Source organism: Meleagris gallopavo, chromosome 5 (assembly GCF_000146605.3).
Source record: "Meleagris gallopavo isolate NT-WF06-2002-E0010 breed Aviagen turkey brand Nicholas breeding stock chromosome 5, Turkey_5.1, whole genome shotgun sequence".
NCBI classification, from domain to species: Eukaryota; Metazoa; Chordata; class Aves; order Galliformes; family Phasianidae; genus Meleagris; species Meleagris gallopavo.
Window position 1 is genome coordinate 44591179 of NC_015015.2, and position 21108 is coordinate 44612286.

A 21108-nucleotide genomic window follows, 5' to 3' on the forward strand; every position below is an offset into this window, starting at 1 on the left:
TCATTTGGGAAGCACATACTTTTCTTTGAGTGAAGAAGACTTTTTTTTTTTGTTTTCCTGTTAGCTAAAAGCTAGGTATGTTGCATGTATGTGTACACACATAAACAACTGAATGATCTTAGAAAATGGACTTCTGAAAACTTCTAAGAAAAAGCACATTACACATCATGAACATGATTGGGAATACATGCAAGAATAAGCTTCATTCCCAGCTGGAATTTAGGAGACCTTAAGAACCTGGGAAAACAAGTTGAAAGAAATTATGAAATGCTTCAACAAACTTAATTCTCACAGATTTTTTAAAATTGCCAAGAAAATCATGCTGCGAGGTCATCTGAGAGCTGTGAGGATGGAAATGACTTCACTTGAGCTGGCTTAGTGACAACACTGCAGTAAACAAGCACAAAATAGATGGAAAATGGATTGGCAGCTGCAGCTTCCTTACACCTTGCCCCTCACAGCACTGTCATTGCCAATACAGGTGCAGAAATCTAATCTATTCCTGTCAGTACTAAAATTGCTTATATGGGGAAGGTATTCCCATGAAGAAAAAAGAAAATAAACTCTGCTCATATAGGAGTATCCACAGTACCAATTAGACTCCTATAATTACACCAGTAATAAAAGGACATCATACCTCTAATTAAACCAGGTGTACCAAAGACCACGTGTACTTTGCAGTGCTCTCTCTCATTTTTGAATCTAGGATTTGGAGTAATGTTCTGAAATTGTAACCATTCCCTACAGGAAATTTGGCAGTTTGTGCCATCAGGTTGGTTGCTCTGGAAACAGGCCTCCATTTCTTCCAGCTTAACAGCACGAGCTGTTGAACTCCAAGACAAACACGTACAACAGCCCTGTTCCCTTGCTTTCAGAGGCCAATAAATTTGCCTCAGGAGTAATGGATTACTGCTTTTCTCTTTCTTATCCATTCTGGTGAGGCTGGCCCCATGAGGAGCTTTTGACTCAATTGATGAAACACTGGTGCCCTTAAATACCTTTCACAAAAGTAATCTGGAACAGATGATCTCACATGGGCAAGAAAAATATCAAACAACTGCCTTAGTAGCAGAGGGGAAGTATCTACAGAGGGTTACGAAACCAGCACAATTTCCTGCAGCAGGAAAGCCTTTTCTCCATTGTCCCCTTCTTCTGCTCCAATCCTACATCATCCTGCTTCTCTGCGAAGATAACTGGATATCACTTTAACAGTGCTTGCTGGATTACCAGTCCTTTGTTAACCACTTGACTTCATAGTCTTCTGAGCTTCTTCCTTCATCAAACCAGACAGCCTAGAATTAGGCACCCCAAAGGGACCCTGCTAGCACAGGATGTATCGTGCTTTCTTGAGTGTTAAACTACTACTTTTTCTTACCAGCTTTTTCTCTTGGCATCAGAGAGCACAAGCTGGAAATCATTGGGAATGTGCTTTGCTTCCTTCTTTCCTCCTTATGGATGTGAATTTGCAAGCTGGTTGAGGAGAGCTGAGCAAGGGCAGGCACTTGCCCTTATCAGCTGCTTAATTGCTATTTTTCCCTCACGCATGCCCTCTCCCTGTGGTGAGCGTGGTGATTGTGTGGTGTCTGGCCTGTTCTCAGGGAAGTGCAAATTATTTCCCACATGCCATGTAGGAGATGCACGCCAGGACTCTAGCGTGTGGTAAGGCATCTCTCCAGTTTCTGCTTTGCTGTTTCATTAACATGCAGAGGAAGAGAGAGGAACACTGCAAAATTCAGGAAACTTAACTGTCCAATGTATGAGATCCCTTCCAAACATACTCCCTCGGCAGATGTCAAACCACAGGGACTCTTCCTTCTTCTGATATGTGTGTGAAGTTGACTGACCTCCCATATTCATAGCATAAAAGGGAATAAAAGGCTCAGAAGCTACTTGGTTTCAATTTGCTGTTACGCAGTACTGGTGGCTCCGTACCAGCTTGGCCACCTCCAATACTCCACTGCATTTGTGTCTTAATTAATCTCTTTGGAGATTGCTCTTGCAGCCTAAAAAGATCTAGGTAGTCTGTATTTTATGGGTATTTTAGTAGACGTAAGCTGCCACAAAACACAACATTACTTGTTTGAAGCCTTAGCATAACTGTTGTGCCAGCAGGGCATTACAGAAGTAACTTATTACTACAGATTTTATTAAGTATTGAAATTAAATTCCTCATAGGCACTTGATATACATTTATTCAAGTCTAATTTGCACCACTAAAACACTAGCAAATAATCAGAGCTGGAGAAAACAATTTCTCTCCCCTCCTCTCCTCCTGCAGCAACCTACTCCACACTGGAGGAGAGCAATTAAGCAGAACTATTTTCCAGTTTAACAGTGTGTTTAAATTTGCTAAGACATGAATAGGGTTCTTCCTACAGGTAGAAGATTCAGGGTATTCTAGTAGGAGACTGACAAGGGAAAGCAGGCAATCAAGAGAGCTTGCTGGATGCTAGACAAGTATCCTTTTTAAGACAGGTATTTTAGGGTCCAAGCATTGCTTGGGCTCCTGTAGGGGAGCATCATCAGTAGATTAAGAACAGAACTCGCGTTGAATGCTTCAGTAGAGTGTGGGAGAGAAGAAACAGCAGAGCATGGCATAGGCAAACATAAAGAAGGTGAGGAGGAGTGCAGAAGTGTCATGCTACATCTTAGGAAGACTCAGCAAGATGGTGGGTTGAGGGCCAGACGGAGGGGTGGAAGTGTGATAAGTAGGCTGTTAAGTACAAGAAAACAGAAGAGCTGAAAAACTTCACAGCAATGATCTCTGAGAAGAAATAATACTCTCCCTATCTTCCAGGTCAATTCATGTTGCTATCATGTGGAATTCCAAGTTGCCAAAACTGTCCTACCTCATGCAGATTTTCAGATAAGGAGGCTCTGGGGTCAGCATCTTGACTTAATTTTGTCCAATGAATCATAAGCAAAAAATATATCATAAGGTAGAGAGAGGGCCCACCTGGTCTTCAGGCCTTTATCAATGCAGGAGAGATAAGGCATGCATGGCTTTGCTCAGTCCTTTTTCCAGCTTTCCATGCAAGGAACATTCTTTTAACTGTACAGTTCTTCAGATGTCACAGTGACTCCAAAGCTGTTTCATCTTTTCATGTGGGTGAGAATAAAGAACCTCACAACTTCTTCCTTTCTCTCTCTCTCCACCAAAAACTCACCCTTCTGCTCTGAAGGACATCAGATGAACAGTGTGTTGCAAGAAAAGCTTCATATAGAATTGATAAGCTTTGTATGTTTATCATAAAAATTGCCACTGCTTTTCTTCCATAATGCAAGGAAGCAAGTGAGAGAAGTCCTCCCACAGATGAAGGAGTAGGGGAGTGTTCAATTCTTTACAAAGGAGCAAAGACCTTGTTTTTCCAGAATCAGCAAGTAATGGGAGGGGACACAATTCCATACACAAATTTCTCTTGGATTAGTTGAGTCAAGTGGTGTGCTTCCTAGCAGAGTAGTGACATTGGTTCAATATCTGAGATGCAAATGCTTTGCTCAATCTAGTGCTGGCAGGTGGAGATTCCTTGTGCTCCCACCGGTACAGATGTCTCTGCTGTGTCCTACCTGTTGGCTGGTTTTCTCCTGAATTCTCTCACCTTGTCTGCTAAGTGTGAAGGGCATGAGCTGAGAAAAACTTAGAAATCTCAAGTAATTGAAAGAAGATACAGGCTTTGGATTTTATATTAGATACAATTTAACAAAAATTCAAAATACATTTTTTTTTTTGACATAGCTTAAGAAATATTTTTAGAAATTATTTGCCCTGAAAAGGTAAAGTGATTTAAAAGTACAATTATAAAGATATACTCTCCAAAAGTGACATTTTGCATCCTTTTCATTAAAAGAAAGGTTATGATTCGAATATGCTTTCAAACACAGACAACCCCAGATAATAATTAATAAAATCTTTCATAGCAATAATCATTCCTGAGAAATCTGCCTGGATTGCAAATCTCCCCAGATTAATCCTGGACCACGGCCACCTTCACTTTTTCCCCCACATTCTGAAACATATTAACAAAGGACTAAAGTAATTAGACAGTATGTAACAGAATTGAGAAATCAAGTCAGCAGAGGAAGAAAACTGGGAAACGCTCCCATCACTGGAACTATAGGCTTGTTGGTAACACTACCTATATTTGCTGCCTTTCTTACTGAACTGCAGTACAAGCCAGATCTGCACTGTCAGCAGCTCAGCCTGTCCTGTTACCTGTACAGAGCCTGTGTGTCCCTTTCCTTTAAAATAAAATTAAGTCTGTTTGCAGTCAGCTTTACCCAGTAACTTTTACGTGTCTTATAAAGAGAAGCAATGAACAGAACTATTCCAAAACTAATTAAATTCTAATAATATAGAGAGTAAGAAAAAGAACCTAAGAAAATAAAGTCAAAGACAAGATTCAAGAGTAACTAACTCCATGCTAACAGTGCCTTCTAGATGAACGTTTTGCTGTGTGCCTGCTCTCCCAAGACAAAAGCACCATTCTGATACTGTGGTTTTCTAGCAGAATATCTTGTTGGCCTTGATAAGGATAGTTCTTGATTCCATTGCAACAAGTGAACTTGCCCAGTCTAATTTGATTTTACTGATTTCTTTTTCTTGGCTTGTTTTTTTGATATAATACTCAGAGCAGTTTCTGAATTGCCAGCTGAAGTCTGAGGCAGGAGTAGTTTCCCCGACTGTGTTGGATACTTTGTTTTCATAAGGACTTTAAACAGTGGTTGGGACAGCATGTATTTCAGTTGTTTTTTCATTCCTTTCAGCATCTTTTGCTTCTGGCTTTCTTCTTGCTCACTAGTTTTTTTTCCTTTGGGGAGAAAATCAGAGACAGTGTTAGAACACAAAGAACTTACACTGGCCTGTTTCATCAGCCTCTTGCAGTGGTAGGGGCAGATACTAATCTAATCTTACTAAGATGACCACTGAGCAGTCTTCCAGTCATGTATGATATTTCTAGATCTCCTAGGTTGTTCACCAAGAAAACAAGATCAAGAAGAAACTTCACTACTGAGGTTTCCAGGTTATCATTCTGCTAAAGCATTCACTTTGCTCTCAATCCAGAACAGACTTGCAGGAACAAAAGGAAAGGAGGCTTCTAGCTCTAGCAGAAACTTCCTCTGTACTTAACAGCATAAAAGGGAAGGTACAAAAGAGAATCAAAGTAGTCAACAGGATCAAGAGCCTAAACTGCAGAACAAACAAAATCAAGGTTATCTGTAATGTAAATTGAAGGGACATTAATAAATCCTTTGTAACACTCTGAGAGAAATTTTATTTATGGGAGGTATGACTGAGACTTGAATTTGTCTCCAACAAGCTATGCAAGAAATAGAGAATGAATAACTGGCAAGATTCTGGGTGGCAATTACAAAATGCTTCGCTCAAGTGCTTGGATTAGATGGGCTGTTTTGAAATTCATCTCAAAGTACAGAATACTCGGCTTGTGTCGAAACAGAGTGCTAATTGCCTGAGTAATCACAAAAAGTTTAGATAGAGCTGTTGCACTGCCAGGCTCCTGACCCACTGCCAGACTATAGGTGGAGGGACCAATAAGCAGGAGTGGATAAACAGCTTCTTCTTTGACACAGAGGGAAAGGACTCAAACAGCACACACCACATCGTTAGATTATCCCAAGACGGTCACTAGAAGTTTAACAGTTCTTTTCCTGAGCTCTGTAGACTTGACTGTGACTTTCCACAATTGTCACACCTCTCTTCCCCACTGACTGCAGCACTATCTACTATACAGTCATTCTGAAAACACCAGCAATATTGCATACTAAATAGCGACACTTTTGCTTCTCCTTCTGCCCTGCAAGGTTTAACAGCTTTTGTGCCACAGTGGCGCTCCTGCACACTAGTGCTACAGCTGATTATCCCCATTACAAGGTTTTCTACTTGCCCATAAAAAGGTCATCATCCAGATCAACTTCAAGAGCCTCTGCAGCCTGCTGAAGCCAAGAGTCATGTTGCTTTGCTCGACCGTTGAAAAATTCTGCCTTCTCAATCTGCCGTGCCAAATTCACCCGCTCCTGCAACAAAAGTGCATTTCAGATATTCTAATCAAGTTTAAACATGGGGCACTCTTGCAGAATCAATGTTTGAGAGCATACATTATAGTGCACTTGAGATGTCAGTCCTGCAGTTCCTTACTGCTGTTCTAGTAGACACCTTACATAATGCAGATGTCATCATTTGCTAAAGTGATACCAGATATCTGTGATTGAAGCAGATAGCTTCTTCACTTGTCCATGATGGAACTGGACTCCTAAAACATTTTCAACTACTAAACATCTAAATGTTAGTTCCTTGTTTTTTCATCATAACAAACACGTCAGAGACATCAGGAACAAATCATGATTCAGACACCAACCGGAATATTTTTTTAAGTAACCAGAAACATTTCTAATATCTACTTGTACAACTGTCAAGATTTACAAAACATCCTGTGAGTGACAGAATGATTAAGTGTTCCTTAAAACAGGCAATAGGTTGGAAAACAAAAACAAAAAGGTAATGATGCCTTTTTCTGACAGGTTTCAGTGGCAGCTGAGGCCTCACAGCATAGGAAAGGTTTAGGAAAAGCAGACAGCTCAATACTTTAGCTAAGAAGAGACTGACAAAGACCATGGAGGGTCCTGTTCTAGTCTGTTCCCAATACAAAATCTTTAAATAACCCAACAGAGCCATCCTAGCTTTTCAGCGAGAAAATATATTCATGCCCTGTATCGTTTTGGGAAATCTAGTAATAAGCAGCTCTATGTAATAAGTAAGAAAAAATGTAAGTGACATTTACATCTAGACATCTGGGCTAGTTATTGAGAAGAAACCACAAATATTGGTGAAAAAAGACAAGTGTGATTAACTTCATTTTCAAATCCAGGTCCTGAAGAGTAAATGTCACCTGAAACTTGTAAGAACGTGACTGGCAATGCAGTAATATAAATAAGCAAGCAGTTACTTAGGATGCAAAGAGATTATTTTTCTTTACCTTGATAGCAGTCATATACTTTGTTTCAACTGGGAAAAATGGTAGCTCTTCACTCTTCTCCAAGGTTTTATAAATTTTCCTAAAATTGATCAAATCATCAGGGCCAATCAACAACAGGCTAAGGCCTTCATTGGCAGCTCGAGCTGTTCTACCACTTCTGTGTACGTACAACTCAGAAGTACGGGGGACCTGCAAATATTCAGACAAATCAGTCATGAAGCTGGTCACAGGAGGTTAGCAGCAGTTTGTCATACTTTGACCAAGAGGTTGTCAGATAGCATCAGGTCTTATGATAAATTGCTTTCCATATACCCCTGGCACATTGCATGTAACACAGCTGAAGCATGAAAGATGTTGTCTAGAGACAGTTTCTGCTTCCTGTCTAGTACTCTTCCTGGCATAACCTCTTATGACCCTTCTAGCCCTCTGCCAAGAAGGAAAAAAAACCTGTGACTCTCAAAGAATTACAGGGCAGAGCCATGTGACACTTTTTTTAATCTTGAAATTGAACAAAAAGCAAGGAGAATCTTGTATGTTATGTCATTTCTTATATATGATCACGCATTCATAAAGTACTACACATCACTGACACTGAGTCACTGTAGCAACAGTGCAAAGTATTACAAGATAGTTAAATTAAAGGTGATGAAATCCCTGTACTGTTAACACAGGACTAAGAATCACAGCTTTGTAGTTTTGGGGCTGCTATCAAAAAAGCTTACTTCAAAACCAAAATAGTAACAGTAAAATCATCAAAGATATTTAACCTGGTAGTGGATGACATGCTGCACATTGGGAATATCAAGACCACGAGCTGCAACATCTGTTGTCAGGAGGACACAGCTGAGGAAGTGATAACATTTAATGAACATAAAACTGAAGAGTAAACCATCTGCTAAGAAACATAAAATAAATGACCCAGAATTCTACCACAGCAATTTAAGAAACAAATTTGTACTATCTCATCTGCTGGGACTATACTATGCATTTGCCACTACAGAAAAACAAAATCAAATATTACCTCACAGGCTGTCTTGAAAGCAAAAATAATGCAAATGTTACCTTCAATGGGTTCATTCTGTTTCCAATAATGAAATTCTCTACTTTGCTGGATCCTATTTTTCTATGCTTTTATTCTCTCCCAATTTGTAGCAGCTAGCACAAATCACTATTCAACCAAAAAATCCAACTACTTGGTAGGGGGGTAAAAGCTCTCCTTCAGTACATTTTTCAGTGCTCTGCCCAGGCTGTGTTTAGAAGTATAATTAGTTTAATATGATCGTACCATTAATGATACAGTTGTCTCTCTTTTGTCTTTTAATTTTTGGCAGGACAGAAAGACTATTACATGTTTCACTAGTCGAAGAAATCACATTATTATTAACATTAAAGATTTAATTAACACTTCTGGGGGCTAAAGTACCAAGTTGCACTCAAATAAGATCTCAAATAAGTAAATTGAAAAGTAGAAATTTAAAGTGGCTAATTCTGTTCTGATAATTTTTCCCTCACCCTTCGGAATGGAGGGCTTCTCTCAAAGTCATTCTTTTACACAGACTGTTGCACAGACAAAAGTCTGCCTAGGGTATGGAACAACCTGTTTAAAAACAATAAATACATCTCCCAGCAGCTGAAAAGAGTTAGCTGTAGACAGCAGGAATTTGTTAAGATCTTATGGCATCTGACTGCATGCCCTATGGCTACAGAGATCAAAGCAGAAATAAATAGAAAATTCTGTGGCATACATTCTGCAGGCAGCTGTTATAGATGGTTTCACAGATTTCCCCTTGCCACGAAAATCAGTGTACTCTGAAAATGCTCGGTCTGCCTCTGCCAAGGCTACTGATATTACATTTTGCAAAGGGAAATTGCAGATCTGTTATGACAATACAATCTCTGTTTCTCCTGCCCAAGTCTGCTACCAAGGTACAATTTCCAGTATAATCAGATAGCTGGTTTACTGAAACACTGATACCACTAACATGACTCTCAAAGGCTAATCCAAAGCCAGAAGGAACCAAAGATTCTTAAAATGCCAAGTCAGGCAAACCAGGGTAAATGTGACCGCCTTCTTTCATCACATTGCTCTAGGTTACCTTGACCCTCAAGAAACTAATTCATCTAAGCAAATCTGAAGCCTAAGCCAACAAAAAGTGTTTTGTTTTTTGATGCTTTGTGAGATGGAGGTGCTGCAGAGCCAAGGCTGAGGGCCAGAGCAGGATGGTTACAAAAGCATACGACTGAGAATGGGGCAAGTAGCAGATCCTTCAGCAATAATCATCTGGCAGGCTGTAGAGTAATTCAGACTCCAAGGTGACTCCCCAACCCACTCCTCTTCTAACAGAGCTGTTTCTGTCTATTCCCCCTTGCCCTTTACATGATTTCTTTTTCTTTTCTAGTAGAACATAGAAACAACTTACCTCTCTCGCTCAGCAAACCGTTCTAAGTTTTTTAACCTTTGCTTCTGGTGCATGTTGGCATGCAAAGGAAGAGGATCACAATTTAAGATTGTGAGGAGAGAACTGAGGCGTTTTATACAGTCTATGCTGTTTGCAAAGACCATAGTTCTTCCTGGATACTGGAGAAGAAAGTAATAAAGGTAATAGTCCTTCTCGTTTGTATCACAATGGATTCTGGTCTCCATCAGAGTCTCAACAGTAGCCTCTTTCCTTGTTAAGTCTATCACTTTGGGTTTGCCCTTTATTCCTACTTTTTCCATTAACATTTCAAGTTTGGTCTTCTTGTCTATCTTTTTAGCATTCTTTTTCTGTAAAATTCTTGTGGGAATCTGATGGACTAATGTCAGAGTGGCAGAAAAAACAAAAGTCTGTCGTTTAGGATTGTATTGTGAATCATTTAAGACTTCTAGCAACTGAGATAGCTCCAAGAAATGACCTCTTTCAACCATTCGGTCTGCCTCATCAATCACAAGGCACCTGTCAAACAGAACACACAGTATAAATAGAGTTGTGTAGATAAATACGAATCTGACATACTTCTAAAGAACCTTTGCTGCTAAACATAGGGAAATTTCTGCAAATAAAACCCAAAGGAACGCTAGATGTGCTAGCGTAGCTTTAGTAGTTCTCACATTTCTTTTAGAAACCTGTGATATCAAAAAGAATAAGTCAAACTTTTTTAACATTTCCCTCTCTTAACATAACCACTGTGCACTGCTCTAAAATATTCAGGCAAAGAAATAAGTTATCTTAAAAAGTTTAAATTGCTTCATCAGTTAATCATACAACGCAGTAAAACCCAGATCAGCATTTAGCAGTTAGTTTAAAAGGCAATTTTACCTGAGCTGACGAAGATTTGAGAGATGTGGGTGTTTTTCTTTAATTAGCTCCCACAGACGGCCTGGGGTTGCTATTACAATTTCTGGCTTGCGATTCAGCACACGTTCTTGCTTCTGCGCTGCCATGCCTCCAACTAGAATAGCAGTCTTAATGCCTAGGAGATATAGATAATAGTCTTTGTTTAATTTATCAGTACCTTTGCATATATCCACTCACAAAAGTCTGTATCACAATTAGCATTAAGGTTCTCAGCCAAGAAACTGGTGAAGTTTTATATACCACTGAAAACTTGATGGCAATGCTGTCAACTTTACAAAGCAATTCTTATTTTAGGAAGATGCTCCAAAATACCCAAACCAAAAACAACATTCCTTTTTCTAGTGCATACAGTAACCTTTCTTTTGCACACCTTCCAAAAAGTGACAAGAATCATATATGACCTCCACAGCTGTTAGTTTTGATTAACAGTACTTCAGAATTTTGTCAACTGTACCTACGTGAACAAATCTGCATTAGAAATAATGTGGCCAGCAGGAGCAGGGAGGTAATCATCCCCCTGCTTAGCACTGGTGAGGCTGCACCTCGAGTTTTGTGTTCAGTTTTGGGTCCCTCATTACAAAAAAATACATAGAGGCCCTGGAACGTGTCCAGAGAAGAGCAATGAAATTGGTGAGGGGTCTGGAGCACAGTGGGGTGGCTGAGGGATCTGGGATTGTTTAGCCTGGAAAAGAGGAGGCTCAGGGGAAACCTTATTGCACTCTGCAACTTCCTGAAGGGAGGCTGTGATGAGGAGGGGTTTGGCCTCTTCTTCCAGGCAACAAACAGGACCTGAGGAAATGGCCACAAGTTGTACCAGAGGAGGTTTAGATTAGACATAAGGAAAAACTTTTTCTCTCAGAGAGTGGTCGGGCACTGGAATGGCTGCCCAGGGAGGTGGTGGAGTCACCGTCCCTGGCAGTGTTCAAGAGTGTTTGGATGAGAAGCTACGAGATATGGTTTAATGGATTGTGGGAGCAGTGGTAATGGGAGGACGGTTGGACTAGATGATCTTATAGGTCTTTTCCAACCTTGTGATTTTATGACTTTATGATCCTATAAGCATGTTACTATTAAGAATAACCAGCAGATTCTTCTAAAAATAGGACTGAGAAATGTCTGTCTTGCTAATAACTGTTCATTTGTTATGGACTAGTTTTAATAAGAACATCAGTCCCCAGTTAATGATTCTCTGGACAGAAACCTCAAATTAGCCTTAAGCAATTTTCAGGTACAGAAGGAGTTTAGCTCTGAAAGTGCATAGCACACACTCTGCTTCTTTAAAGGATATACTGACCCATGTGGTGAACTCAACGCTTCTGTGCAAGGTTCTTCCAGTATCTGGGCTACCTCACATCTCTCTTCCCTACTTCTTATTGTATAACTCCATGCTTTTAGGTAAGGATTTATTCCAAGTTGATTATAGACAAAGCAGGCACACATCAAAACTGTTTCTCTCGGACTACAGCAAATATATAATCACGTGGGCAGTAGATTTGTGTATACAAATAGCACCACTTTATCAGAACTGTACTGACATAAATTGATTGTTTCAGGCTATGAGTTAAAATTAGCCTTGTAATCAGCTGCAGACTGATGAGCACAGCAGGTTGCATAGACACCAAAGAAAGATGTGCTTAAACAGTTCACTGCACTGCATACCCTTTTCAACTGTTTAATTGCTGCTGTTGGAGAACGGGGGAGTTAATTCCCAATTCTCCCTATCTTTAGTACTTTCACATCCTCACTCATTCACTTAACAGATGTGCTAACCTTTGATTTGGAAGAGAAAGAAGCAGGATGAATCTGATTTCATCAGATATGTTACCCAGCAACATGCCTAACTACTGTTGGAGGTAAATCAGATAATCCACCTTAACATTTATGGTTTTATTATCATTATTATATACGCAGACACATATATAACTGTGGCTGAGTATCTAGTACTGATTCTATTTCTAAAGCACAAGTCAGTAATTACTTGTACACAAAAATACTTTAAAGCAGAATGTCCCACACTGTTAACTTCCACATGCATTTCTCTGAAGAATCTTAATGCACCTCTCAAATACTAACAACTGGGAGCCTTAGGCCTTCAAACACCATCCCAACTTTACGATGTGGAAGAAAGTATATATAGTGGAAATGCTAAGTCAGGGCTTGAACCAGTGATTGAGCACCTGGTGGGAAGGCAGGGCCAACCCAGGGGATCGCAGGTGCAGGCAATGCAGCTGAGTGACCAGAAGGGGTGGAGCCAGGATCCATCCCTTCCCAGACCTCATTTAAGGGTTGGCAGTGGAGGCAAGGGTATCTTGCTGATGATCCCTATCTGCTGGAGGCCTTCTAAAGGTAAGCAGATTTTCTTCCTTTGTTTCTGTGTCTATGGCTGCTGTATTGGTGCTTGCTTTCATTTGCTGCAGCTTAGGATTGTGCCACCCCACTATTATTGTTGTCCTTTCCATCACGAGATAGCATCATAGTATGTTATACATTCTGGCTCAACACCAGTTCTGAGACCCAAACTTGGTGTTTCTGGAATGTAACCCCTGAGGTCTACATACCTGTAAACTTTGCAACTGCATCGATGTGGTGCTTCACTTGCACAGCTAGTTCTCTTGTAGGAGTAAGGACCAGTCCTAGAAGAGGTCTCTTTTTATGGAGGCCAACAGTATGTTCTTTGTCACTAGAATCAAATTCAGCGTTTTCCTGCACCTTCACACAGCCTGTTGCAAAAGATGCAACATCTTCATCTCCACTATCTTCAACCTCCTGATGGTTTGGTTCTTCTGTTTCACCATCACTTTCCCATCTCATTTCATCAGGATGCTGATAGGGCTTTTTAGAAACACTGTCACTTATGCTCACTGAGCTATTTGATTTTTGCCATTCCAGTACGCAGTGAATCATAGGAATTGCAAATGCAAGCGTTTTTCCACTTCCTAAGAAACAAACAAACAGAGTAAAGCAGTCTGACAAAACATGAAGGTTATTTGAAAAAGATGAAAAAAGCAACAGCCAATCACACACTGTTCTTAAAACATGCAGCTGTAATGGGCACAAACTCTTCTTCTGGAGAAAATCTGAAACTTGCAACAATTGCAACTTGTCTCCCGTTCTCTTGATACATCCTCTTCAGGTTAACAACAATGTATTTCCTATGGAACAGGTATTTTTCCTATCTCTAGCAGGCCAGGCAGATTCATTTATTATCAAAGTAGTTTTAAAAAGCTGAAGTTACAGTCAAGATCTTTTTAAAGAACTGTATGCCTGTAAGGAGATATATGCCCTAATTGACAGTTCTGATTTATGCCCTCCCCATAAAGGAACAACAAATGAGACCAAGGCCAAACTGGAAAGTACTTGATGGATTTGCTTCCATCTTTAATTCACAGTAGCGTTTACCACTTCCAGAGACAGTATTTTGACGTAATCCAGCCTATAACTTCTTGATCTATTACCTGCTCACATTTTTATAGTCAAAATGCACAAATTTGATTTAAAATAGATAAGCCAGCCTAGAGAGAAGGTTGTCAGGAAAAAAAAAAAATCACAGTGATCCCAACTATAATTTCCAGGGTTCACTGCAACAAAACGTGAGTCACATCCTTGATACGTATTCCTTCCTGAACTATTACCACTAACAGAGATGTTAGGAGAATAACACAGTAACCTCAGCTAAGCTTCTCATAAATATCAGTTCATTAGTCATAAAAGCAGCATGCAGAGCTCAAGACACTATTACACTATTCCTGGCAGTACGCTGCTGCTGGAGAGCAGTCCTCTGGAAATCTCAATTCCTTGGGCAGCATTTGTTCATATTACAAATGCACAGTTGTCTGCCAAAGACAGCAGTGCGATATTTTCTCTATTGAGAGAAAAGCACTAATGTCAGTACCGCTACCCTGATATTAGCGATCCTGAATCAAATGCAAAGCAATCAGTGTGGGGCTAATATCAGTGTGGCACCCAAATAGATTATGGCGGTGATAATCAGAACCATTCTGTAGATTCTAGATTCGCTCACAAATTAATCACTGCATGGAACGTGTTATCTTCACTATACACAGATCGTAATACGCAATACGCCGTAGCCAGATCTGCAAAACCAAAACAGTCTGCCTTTGTGGTCCCAGATCTGAGAACATAAGCTAATGTGCATCCTTTTTCATGATTTTAGATTCTAAGATTTTACAGATAAAATCTGGTTTCTTAACTCAAAATCTTCACTAGTTCTTCACCATAAATAGATGGTAATGAACAGAACTAGTTAGTTTCACTGCAAAAAGAAAGAAATCTTGATATGGTGGTGGATCCCTATGGGGATCAGACACAAAAACATCAAGATCTTGCTATCGTCTCTTATGGTGCTACCAAAAAGCAAAGAATAGTTCTTTCATCAGTCAGTGTCCTCCCTCAGGCCCAATGCTAAGGGAAGCTGCAGGATGTGGGAAAGGAGTGTTTCACTTTCTCCCACCTGCAAAACTTTGACAATTGCTCACATCTCTGAAGTTTCTGCAGGAATACTGATAACCCATTGGGCTCTCAGGAGGGAACCAGACTTTCTCTCATAAAAGAGCAAAAGAAATGAGCAAACTAGCTCAGGGTTATGCAACATTAGGACAGTAAGAGCACAGCTGACCACTAACTGTGCTTTCTATTCTGCAGCTGGAGATGAGAGAGATTTGCTTTCCTGCACTGCCAAAATGGCACCTTTTTACAGCACAAAAACACCATTTAATTTTTCAGTTTCATTTTCAAAAACACGCTCCCTGTGGAGCTTTCCAGTCTTATTAAAATGTAGTAAGACTAGCTTGGCTAATTAAAATAAAAATGCAAAGGACTGCATATCATATTAAATTAGTAACTATACCTCTATGCTTAAGAACAGTAAATGGCTTTACAGTGAGATAAGGCAACTGTAATAGACGAGAAGAACGTGAAAGAAATCTTTAAGCAACACACCTTGCATTTGTGCTTCCTATTTTTAGTTTTTTATGGGGAAGACAGGTTGCAATGTACAAGTAGACAAAATTAAGGAGCGAGCAGCAAAAAAGTTAGCAGATCAGAGACTTCACAGTATTGTTAGATAAAACAGAAGCTATAACAAATAGCAAACAAAACCAACAATGCTCAAAGAAAAAAGGCACCAGATGGCCATTTGGACATGAGATTGTACCTTTACAGTCGGTAGAATAATGCTTCAAACAGAAGCTGAGAGCAACACAAGCTGATAACAACTTACAGTCCAAAGACAGGGCACCTGGTGAGTCTGTTTTGCTGCAATAATGCTATGATATCACAGGCTATGCTCACAATGCCTAATGCTCTGCACGTGGTTCTTCCTATTTGCTTCTTCAAGCCAGTACTGAATCATACCCAGAGAAGCTGGTTCTTTGCTTTGCCTTGACACAGGGACATTCATAAAACTGTACTGTTAAAACATGACCCTGTCTGTTTGCTTAACTCTGTGCTTTGTAGCATATCACTTTGCAGTTCTTAAAACAAGAGGCAATTTGAGAAATAACAAAAAAAAAAGAGACTTCTGTCAAAAGCATAAAAACTCATTGGGAATTCAAAGCTTTGCACAGTCTACAAAGTATAGTATTAAAATCTTGTAACTGACAAGCATATAATATTCTATCTTTACAATGAACCACTACTAATTTATTGGACAAGCAGAATCTACAAGCCCTCAGCTTGCATACAGAAATTGTTAACAAGCTGCATCTGAAGAGGGGAAATAGAAACTTCACTGCATGTACTACCAGGCTAACAGATTCATACCTGTTTCTGCAGCACCAAGAATGTCCATGTTATCCCGGATGGCAGAAGGCAAAGTTAATGCCTGAATAGGAGTTGGAGCACTAAACCCCAGGGAACTCAAGGCCTTCAACACTGGCTGAGGCACAAACAGGTCTTTCCATGCAGACACATCAGCTTTGTGATCAGTTGAGGTAGACAAAACTTCTGTTGTCCAGTTTTTTACTTTTTTAGATGTAGTTACTGCTGGAAAAGCATCCTGAGCTTGAGAAGTCTTATTTTTAACTACCTTCTCTTTCTCTTTCTTTTTCTTTTTAGCATTTTTTGTGCTTGAAGTGCTCTCAGCTTTATGCCCACAGTCCCTATGATTTGCCTCTTTGACTATTTCTTCACATCTTTTCTCCTCATCAACTGGCACGTCAACTTCTGTTGCACTGGTATCACTGCTTTTATCTGCTCTGGTTCTCAAATCTTTGCGCTTCTTTTTCTTTTTGGGAGGGACGACAGCTTCTTCCTCCTCCTCGTTCCCTTCTTCTGAAAGATCCTCGGACTTTCTCTTCTGCTTGTTTCCTTTCCCCACTTTGTCAGAACTTACTAGCTTGTACTCTGTAAGCTCCTCCAAGCATACTACATCTTTAAACTGCTCGTCAGCAAGTAGATTGGGGTCAATTTCCACAGTTTTCCATTTTCCCAATACTTCAATACCCTTTCGCCTCAGTTTAGCAGAAGGCGTAAATCTCCCTCCTTTTCTGAACTTCATTTTTTACCTAAAAAGACACTGGGAGGGAGTAAAAACAAAACAGGACATCAGATCAAAAGAATGAGGATTACACTGAGAATACTAAAAAGAAGTGGAAACAAAGCATAATTATTTTCCTTTTTTAAAAAAACTTATGACTATGAAAAGCCTTGAACATAACTTTAAAAAAAAAAACCAAACAAACAACATAAAACTTGCTCTTGTTTCAGCACCATAAGTACTGAATACCTCCCTTTCCATCCTCTACTTTCAATACTTATTCAGAAATATAAGGCCCATCCATTTGACTCCTACACTTTAGATATTTATAAACAGTGAGGTGATCCCCTCTTAGTCTTCCCCAGGCTAAATAGTCCCAGGTCTATTAGCTCCAAGCCCCTCTCATCATCTCTGTGGCCTTCTGCTGGAGATCCCTGGTAGTTTTGGGCTGGGGAGCCCAGAACTGGGCATGGTGCTCCAGATGTGGCCTCACCAGGGCAAAGGAGAGGGAGGAGGATAAAAATCACAGAATCCTTAGAGTCGGAACAGACCTTTAAAGGTCATCTAGTCCAACTCCCCTGCAATGGAACATGGACACCCACAGCTAGATCAGGTTGCTCAGGGCCCCATGCAGCCTGGCCTTGAATGTCTCTAGAGACAGGGCTTCCACTATGTCTGATAACCTCGAGCTGCCGGCTGTGCTCTTTCTAATGTCACCACGATGACACTGTCCTTGGCCACAATGGCTCATGGTCATCCTGCCGTCCACCAGGACCCCGGGACCTTCTCAGGGGAGCTACGCTTCAGCAGGTCAGCCCCTAACCTAACCTGTACTCATGTATGCGGTTATTCCTCCTCGCCAGGTGTAGGACACGACACTTGCCTTTGGTGAAGCTCATCGGAATTAAGAACAACCGCAGCGTGCACCCCACGAGAGCTACGTGACAAATCACCAGTACTGAGTACCCTAAATCCCGTTTCACGTTATGTCCACGTGGAAATTAACCCTCTAGCAGCGCCGTGGGTGGCTCAGCAGACGCAGGCAGAGCCCCGCGGAGCGCTCTCGGAGCCCGGGAGAAGAGACGCCGCCCTGTCCGGAAACCCACCGGGACGCACTGGCACCAATTCGCGCACGCCGCCAGGCGCTCCAGCCCCCCTGAGATCAACTCACGACCCCCGCAGGAGGCTCGAGGTGCCCCCACCGCCCCCTGAGCCCAGCGCTCACCACGGTCACGGGGTCAGGGCGTGACCAAAGGGCTCGGCCTCGGCTGCCGTTAACGCCGCCGCCCGCCGCGTGCGCTCCCCGTGGGCGCCGCCATTACAAAGTGACGTCACTGCGCAGCGCCCGCAGTGCGCCCAGGGGACGGCGGGAGGTGGAGCGTAGTGCGCATGCGCTTGTGGGTCCAGCGTGGGCCGGCGGCGCGCTGCCCGCAGCGTAGCGTAGCACCTGCCTGCGGCTACGCACGCACCTCTTCCGTCCTTACGAGTACTCTCGTAGCTATGGTGCTGTTTGCATACATTATACTAAAGCATGCATTAGACGGGCTGGTGCAACCTTGACAAAGGAAGAATGGGAAAATTTGCCTTCCTGCAAATGGAATTTTTCTTTCAAAATACAGTGTCAGCATCCCCATAGATGATTTCTGTATCGTTGTGTGCATAACAGGTCTCATTCAAGTGAAAATGCGCATCTTAAATTTCAACTCTAAAATTACCAGCTAAGGTTGTGTGTCATTACCGCTTTCAGTAGGAACTTTGTCATTCTGTTTTGCTGATGTGTTGCTGTGTTCTTCATTATTCCCTGTTCTAAGTAGCATTGTGGTGAAGTAATGCGATTTGCAGAACAGCTGCCAGCAGCTGTAGAAGCAAATGTACTGCCAACGTCACAGCGTGGGTCTTTTTTCCAGTGTGATCAAATGCTGTTTGAAGCTTGAGCTTGGTGGGGGGAGATGGCATTGTGTATTGTTTACTATGATTATGGGAGATTTTATTTCTGCTAAAAGATTGGCAGTTGTCCTGAGAGGCTTTATTTTGTATGAGACATGAGGGGGAGAGAGAGAGAGAGAGAGAAGAAAAAAAAAAACAACCACATTTTGAGGTTGGAGAGACTAGGGTATTAGATTTAGATGCAATTACAGCAGCAATTACAATTATTTCTTCTCGGTGGTATCTGCGGATGTTTCTTGGTTCTGTAGAGAAAATAGGAAAAGTGAAGGCTTTTTTAAAAAATTTGTTAAGGCCAAGGACAGAAATAAGAACATTAAGTCGTTTGAAGGATAGTTTCAGTTCCAGATAATCCTCATTAATGCAGATCTGCTAATTCATAACACAAGGAGTTGCTTCCAGTTCATATACTCCTAAGAGCAATTGAAATGTGACGCTGTGTCCTCCTGTTACGCAGAAACTGAGTTAAAATCAGTGAGAATCTGCAAGTTCAGGAAGCAGGATCTGATATAGTTAAACCTGCAAACCTTATTTATGTATAGTGAACTGGAGATGTTGATGACTGCTGGTACTAGTGAACTGGTAGAAACTATTGGAACTTCCCAGCCAACCTAAATGAGAGGTTTCAGCAGTCTTTATTAAACGTTACTTCATTCAAAGTATCTTTCTCTCCAGACTGTGTAGGTTCAAGCTTATCACTGAAACTTTTCCTAGTTTAGAGTTTTACTGCTTCATTTCTCTCTATTTTACTGGATATCAGCAAAAACAAATTTGCAGAAACAAAAGAAACTGATTACTCTCAAATTTAGATGTGGCTGCTTCTGAATAAAGAGTTAGATAAAATGTGGACAGTAGGGTACTTGGTAATTTATCTGTCCTTAAATAGCTTCAGAGTTTGTACCTCTGTCTTGAAGGAAAGATTTAACAGAATAATGACTTGCCAAACTATGTTGAATTATGCTTTTTAATTTAATTATGGACATATCTTTACAGAGCGTAGGAGTTTTTGAGATTTTTTTCCTTCAAAAATCTGTTTGTTGGTGCAGCTGATTTCTATGTGTTATTTATAGACAGAGGGACAGTCCCTAAATCCTAGTTTGAAAGAAGGCAGATTACTATTTATATGAGCACTGAAGTTCAGAATGGTCTGTCTACAAAAGAGGTAGCAACTCTTCTTACTACCATGGTATCAACTTGTTCTATAAGAGGCATTAAGGTTCTGAGTCCTTTTGAAAAGGCATAAATGTTTGCTTAGTTTTACAGTAACATTAATCTTCCTGAGTATAACCTCAGAGTGACACAGCTTTGGTATTTAGTGACAAGAGTTTCTCTACAAGACATGCACATTTCTTTCACGCAGGAATGTTAGCTGTTACACAGTTGGTAAATACAGTTCTGTTACTTGCAGTGCAGAATGAGCTGTTGGTTAAAATGCCAATGAGAAACAAAGCTTCTGAAGATCTGCTTTTCATCTTGGGACTTCTTTAGATCAGCAGTTACATAAATACCAGGAAATTGTTAATTGGAAATAATAGCTAGTATTAGTAATAGTTATGAACCATGCCCCTTTTGTGTTTGTAAGACTCAGAACAGTTCTCCTAGAGTAGGTCAAGCCAGAGATGTCTTCTACCAGTACCTTTAATTTTGGGATCAGTGATATGGTAGCCAAATTCAGGGCTAGGTACAGCTGAATCTGCATCTGAGCAACTGACGTAGGTTTTCAGTTAGTATCAAATCTGTACTGCTTTAGTGTATTTTTGATTTTTCTCTTTCTCTTGCATGAAGATCAGTAGTTAAGCAGGTACTGAGATCAGTATCTGCTTAAGAACTGATCTTATTAGCCACTATAGCTAATAAAAGAATGTCACTGTATCATGATTTATATGGATACTGACCTTATGGCACATTTTGCATGACAGAAATGTAGACTCTGGCCTGTGGGGTACTTGGAGTCTCTTGTGATTTGCAGGCTGTAGAATCGGATCTTCTGTTTTTTTTATGGAATGTCAGGTTAGGCTGCTGCCCTGGTCCTGGGATGGGAATGTAAAATCTTGGTTTTCTTGCTCTCAAGGCCTTTGTTTCCATATTTAAAAGTTATAGAATAGCATTCTAGACCTGGCAAGATCCATTAAGACATAGCACCATAAAAATAATAGCTCTGAGAGAGAGAATGTGAACTGGGGGAGAATTTTATCTTGGATTTTTCTTTCTGTCTTCTACAGTATTCTGAAACCTTTTTCCTATGTTTCTCTAATTTATTTATTTGAAAGCATATAATCCTTTGACTGCACTGCTGTTTTTTGTTGGTGTTTTTTTTTTTTCTTTTTTCTTTTTATCT

General features: G+C 40.6%; 1 protein-coding gene across 2 annotated transcripts; it reads right to left on the reverse strand.

Annotated features, from left to right (window-relative positions):
- DDX24 (DEAD-box helicase 24) lies at positions 1-18551 on the reverse strand. Of its 2 annotated transcripts, none has more exons than XM_003206703.4 (9): positions 18052-18551; positions 16112-16865; positions 12889-13266; positions 10292-10445; positions 9413-9928; positions 7760-7835; positions 6993-7181; positions 5904-6033; positions 1-4808 (listed from the first exon to the last, which is right to left on the reverse strand). In XM_003206703.4, exons 2-9 carry the CDS (start codon positions 16845-16847, stop codon positions 4573-4575), a joined length of 2415 nt encoding a protein of 804 aa, XP_003206751.1. In that variant the 5' UTR covers positions 16848-16865; positions 18052-18551; the 3' UTR covers positions 1-4572. The 2 variants fall into 2 exon arrangements, with proteins under 2 accessions (XP_003206751.1, XP_019471398.1); XM_019615853.2 differs by lacking the exon at positions 18052-18551 and adding an exon at positions 17933-18010.
- Positions 18552-21108: the final 2557 nt, after the last annotated feature.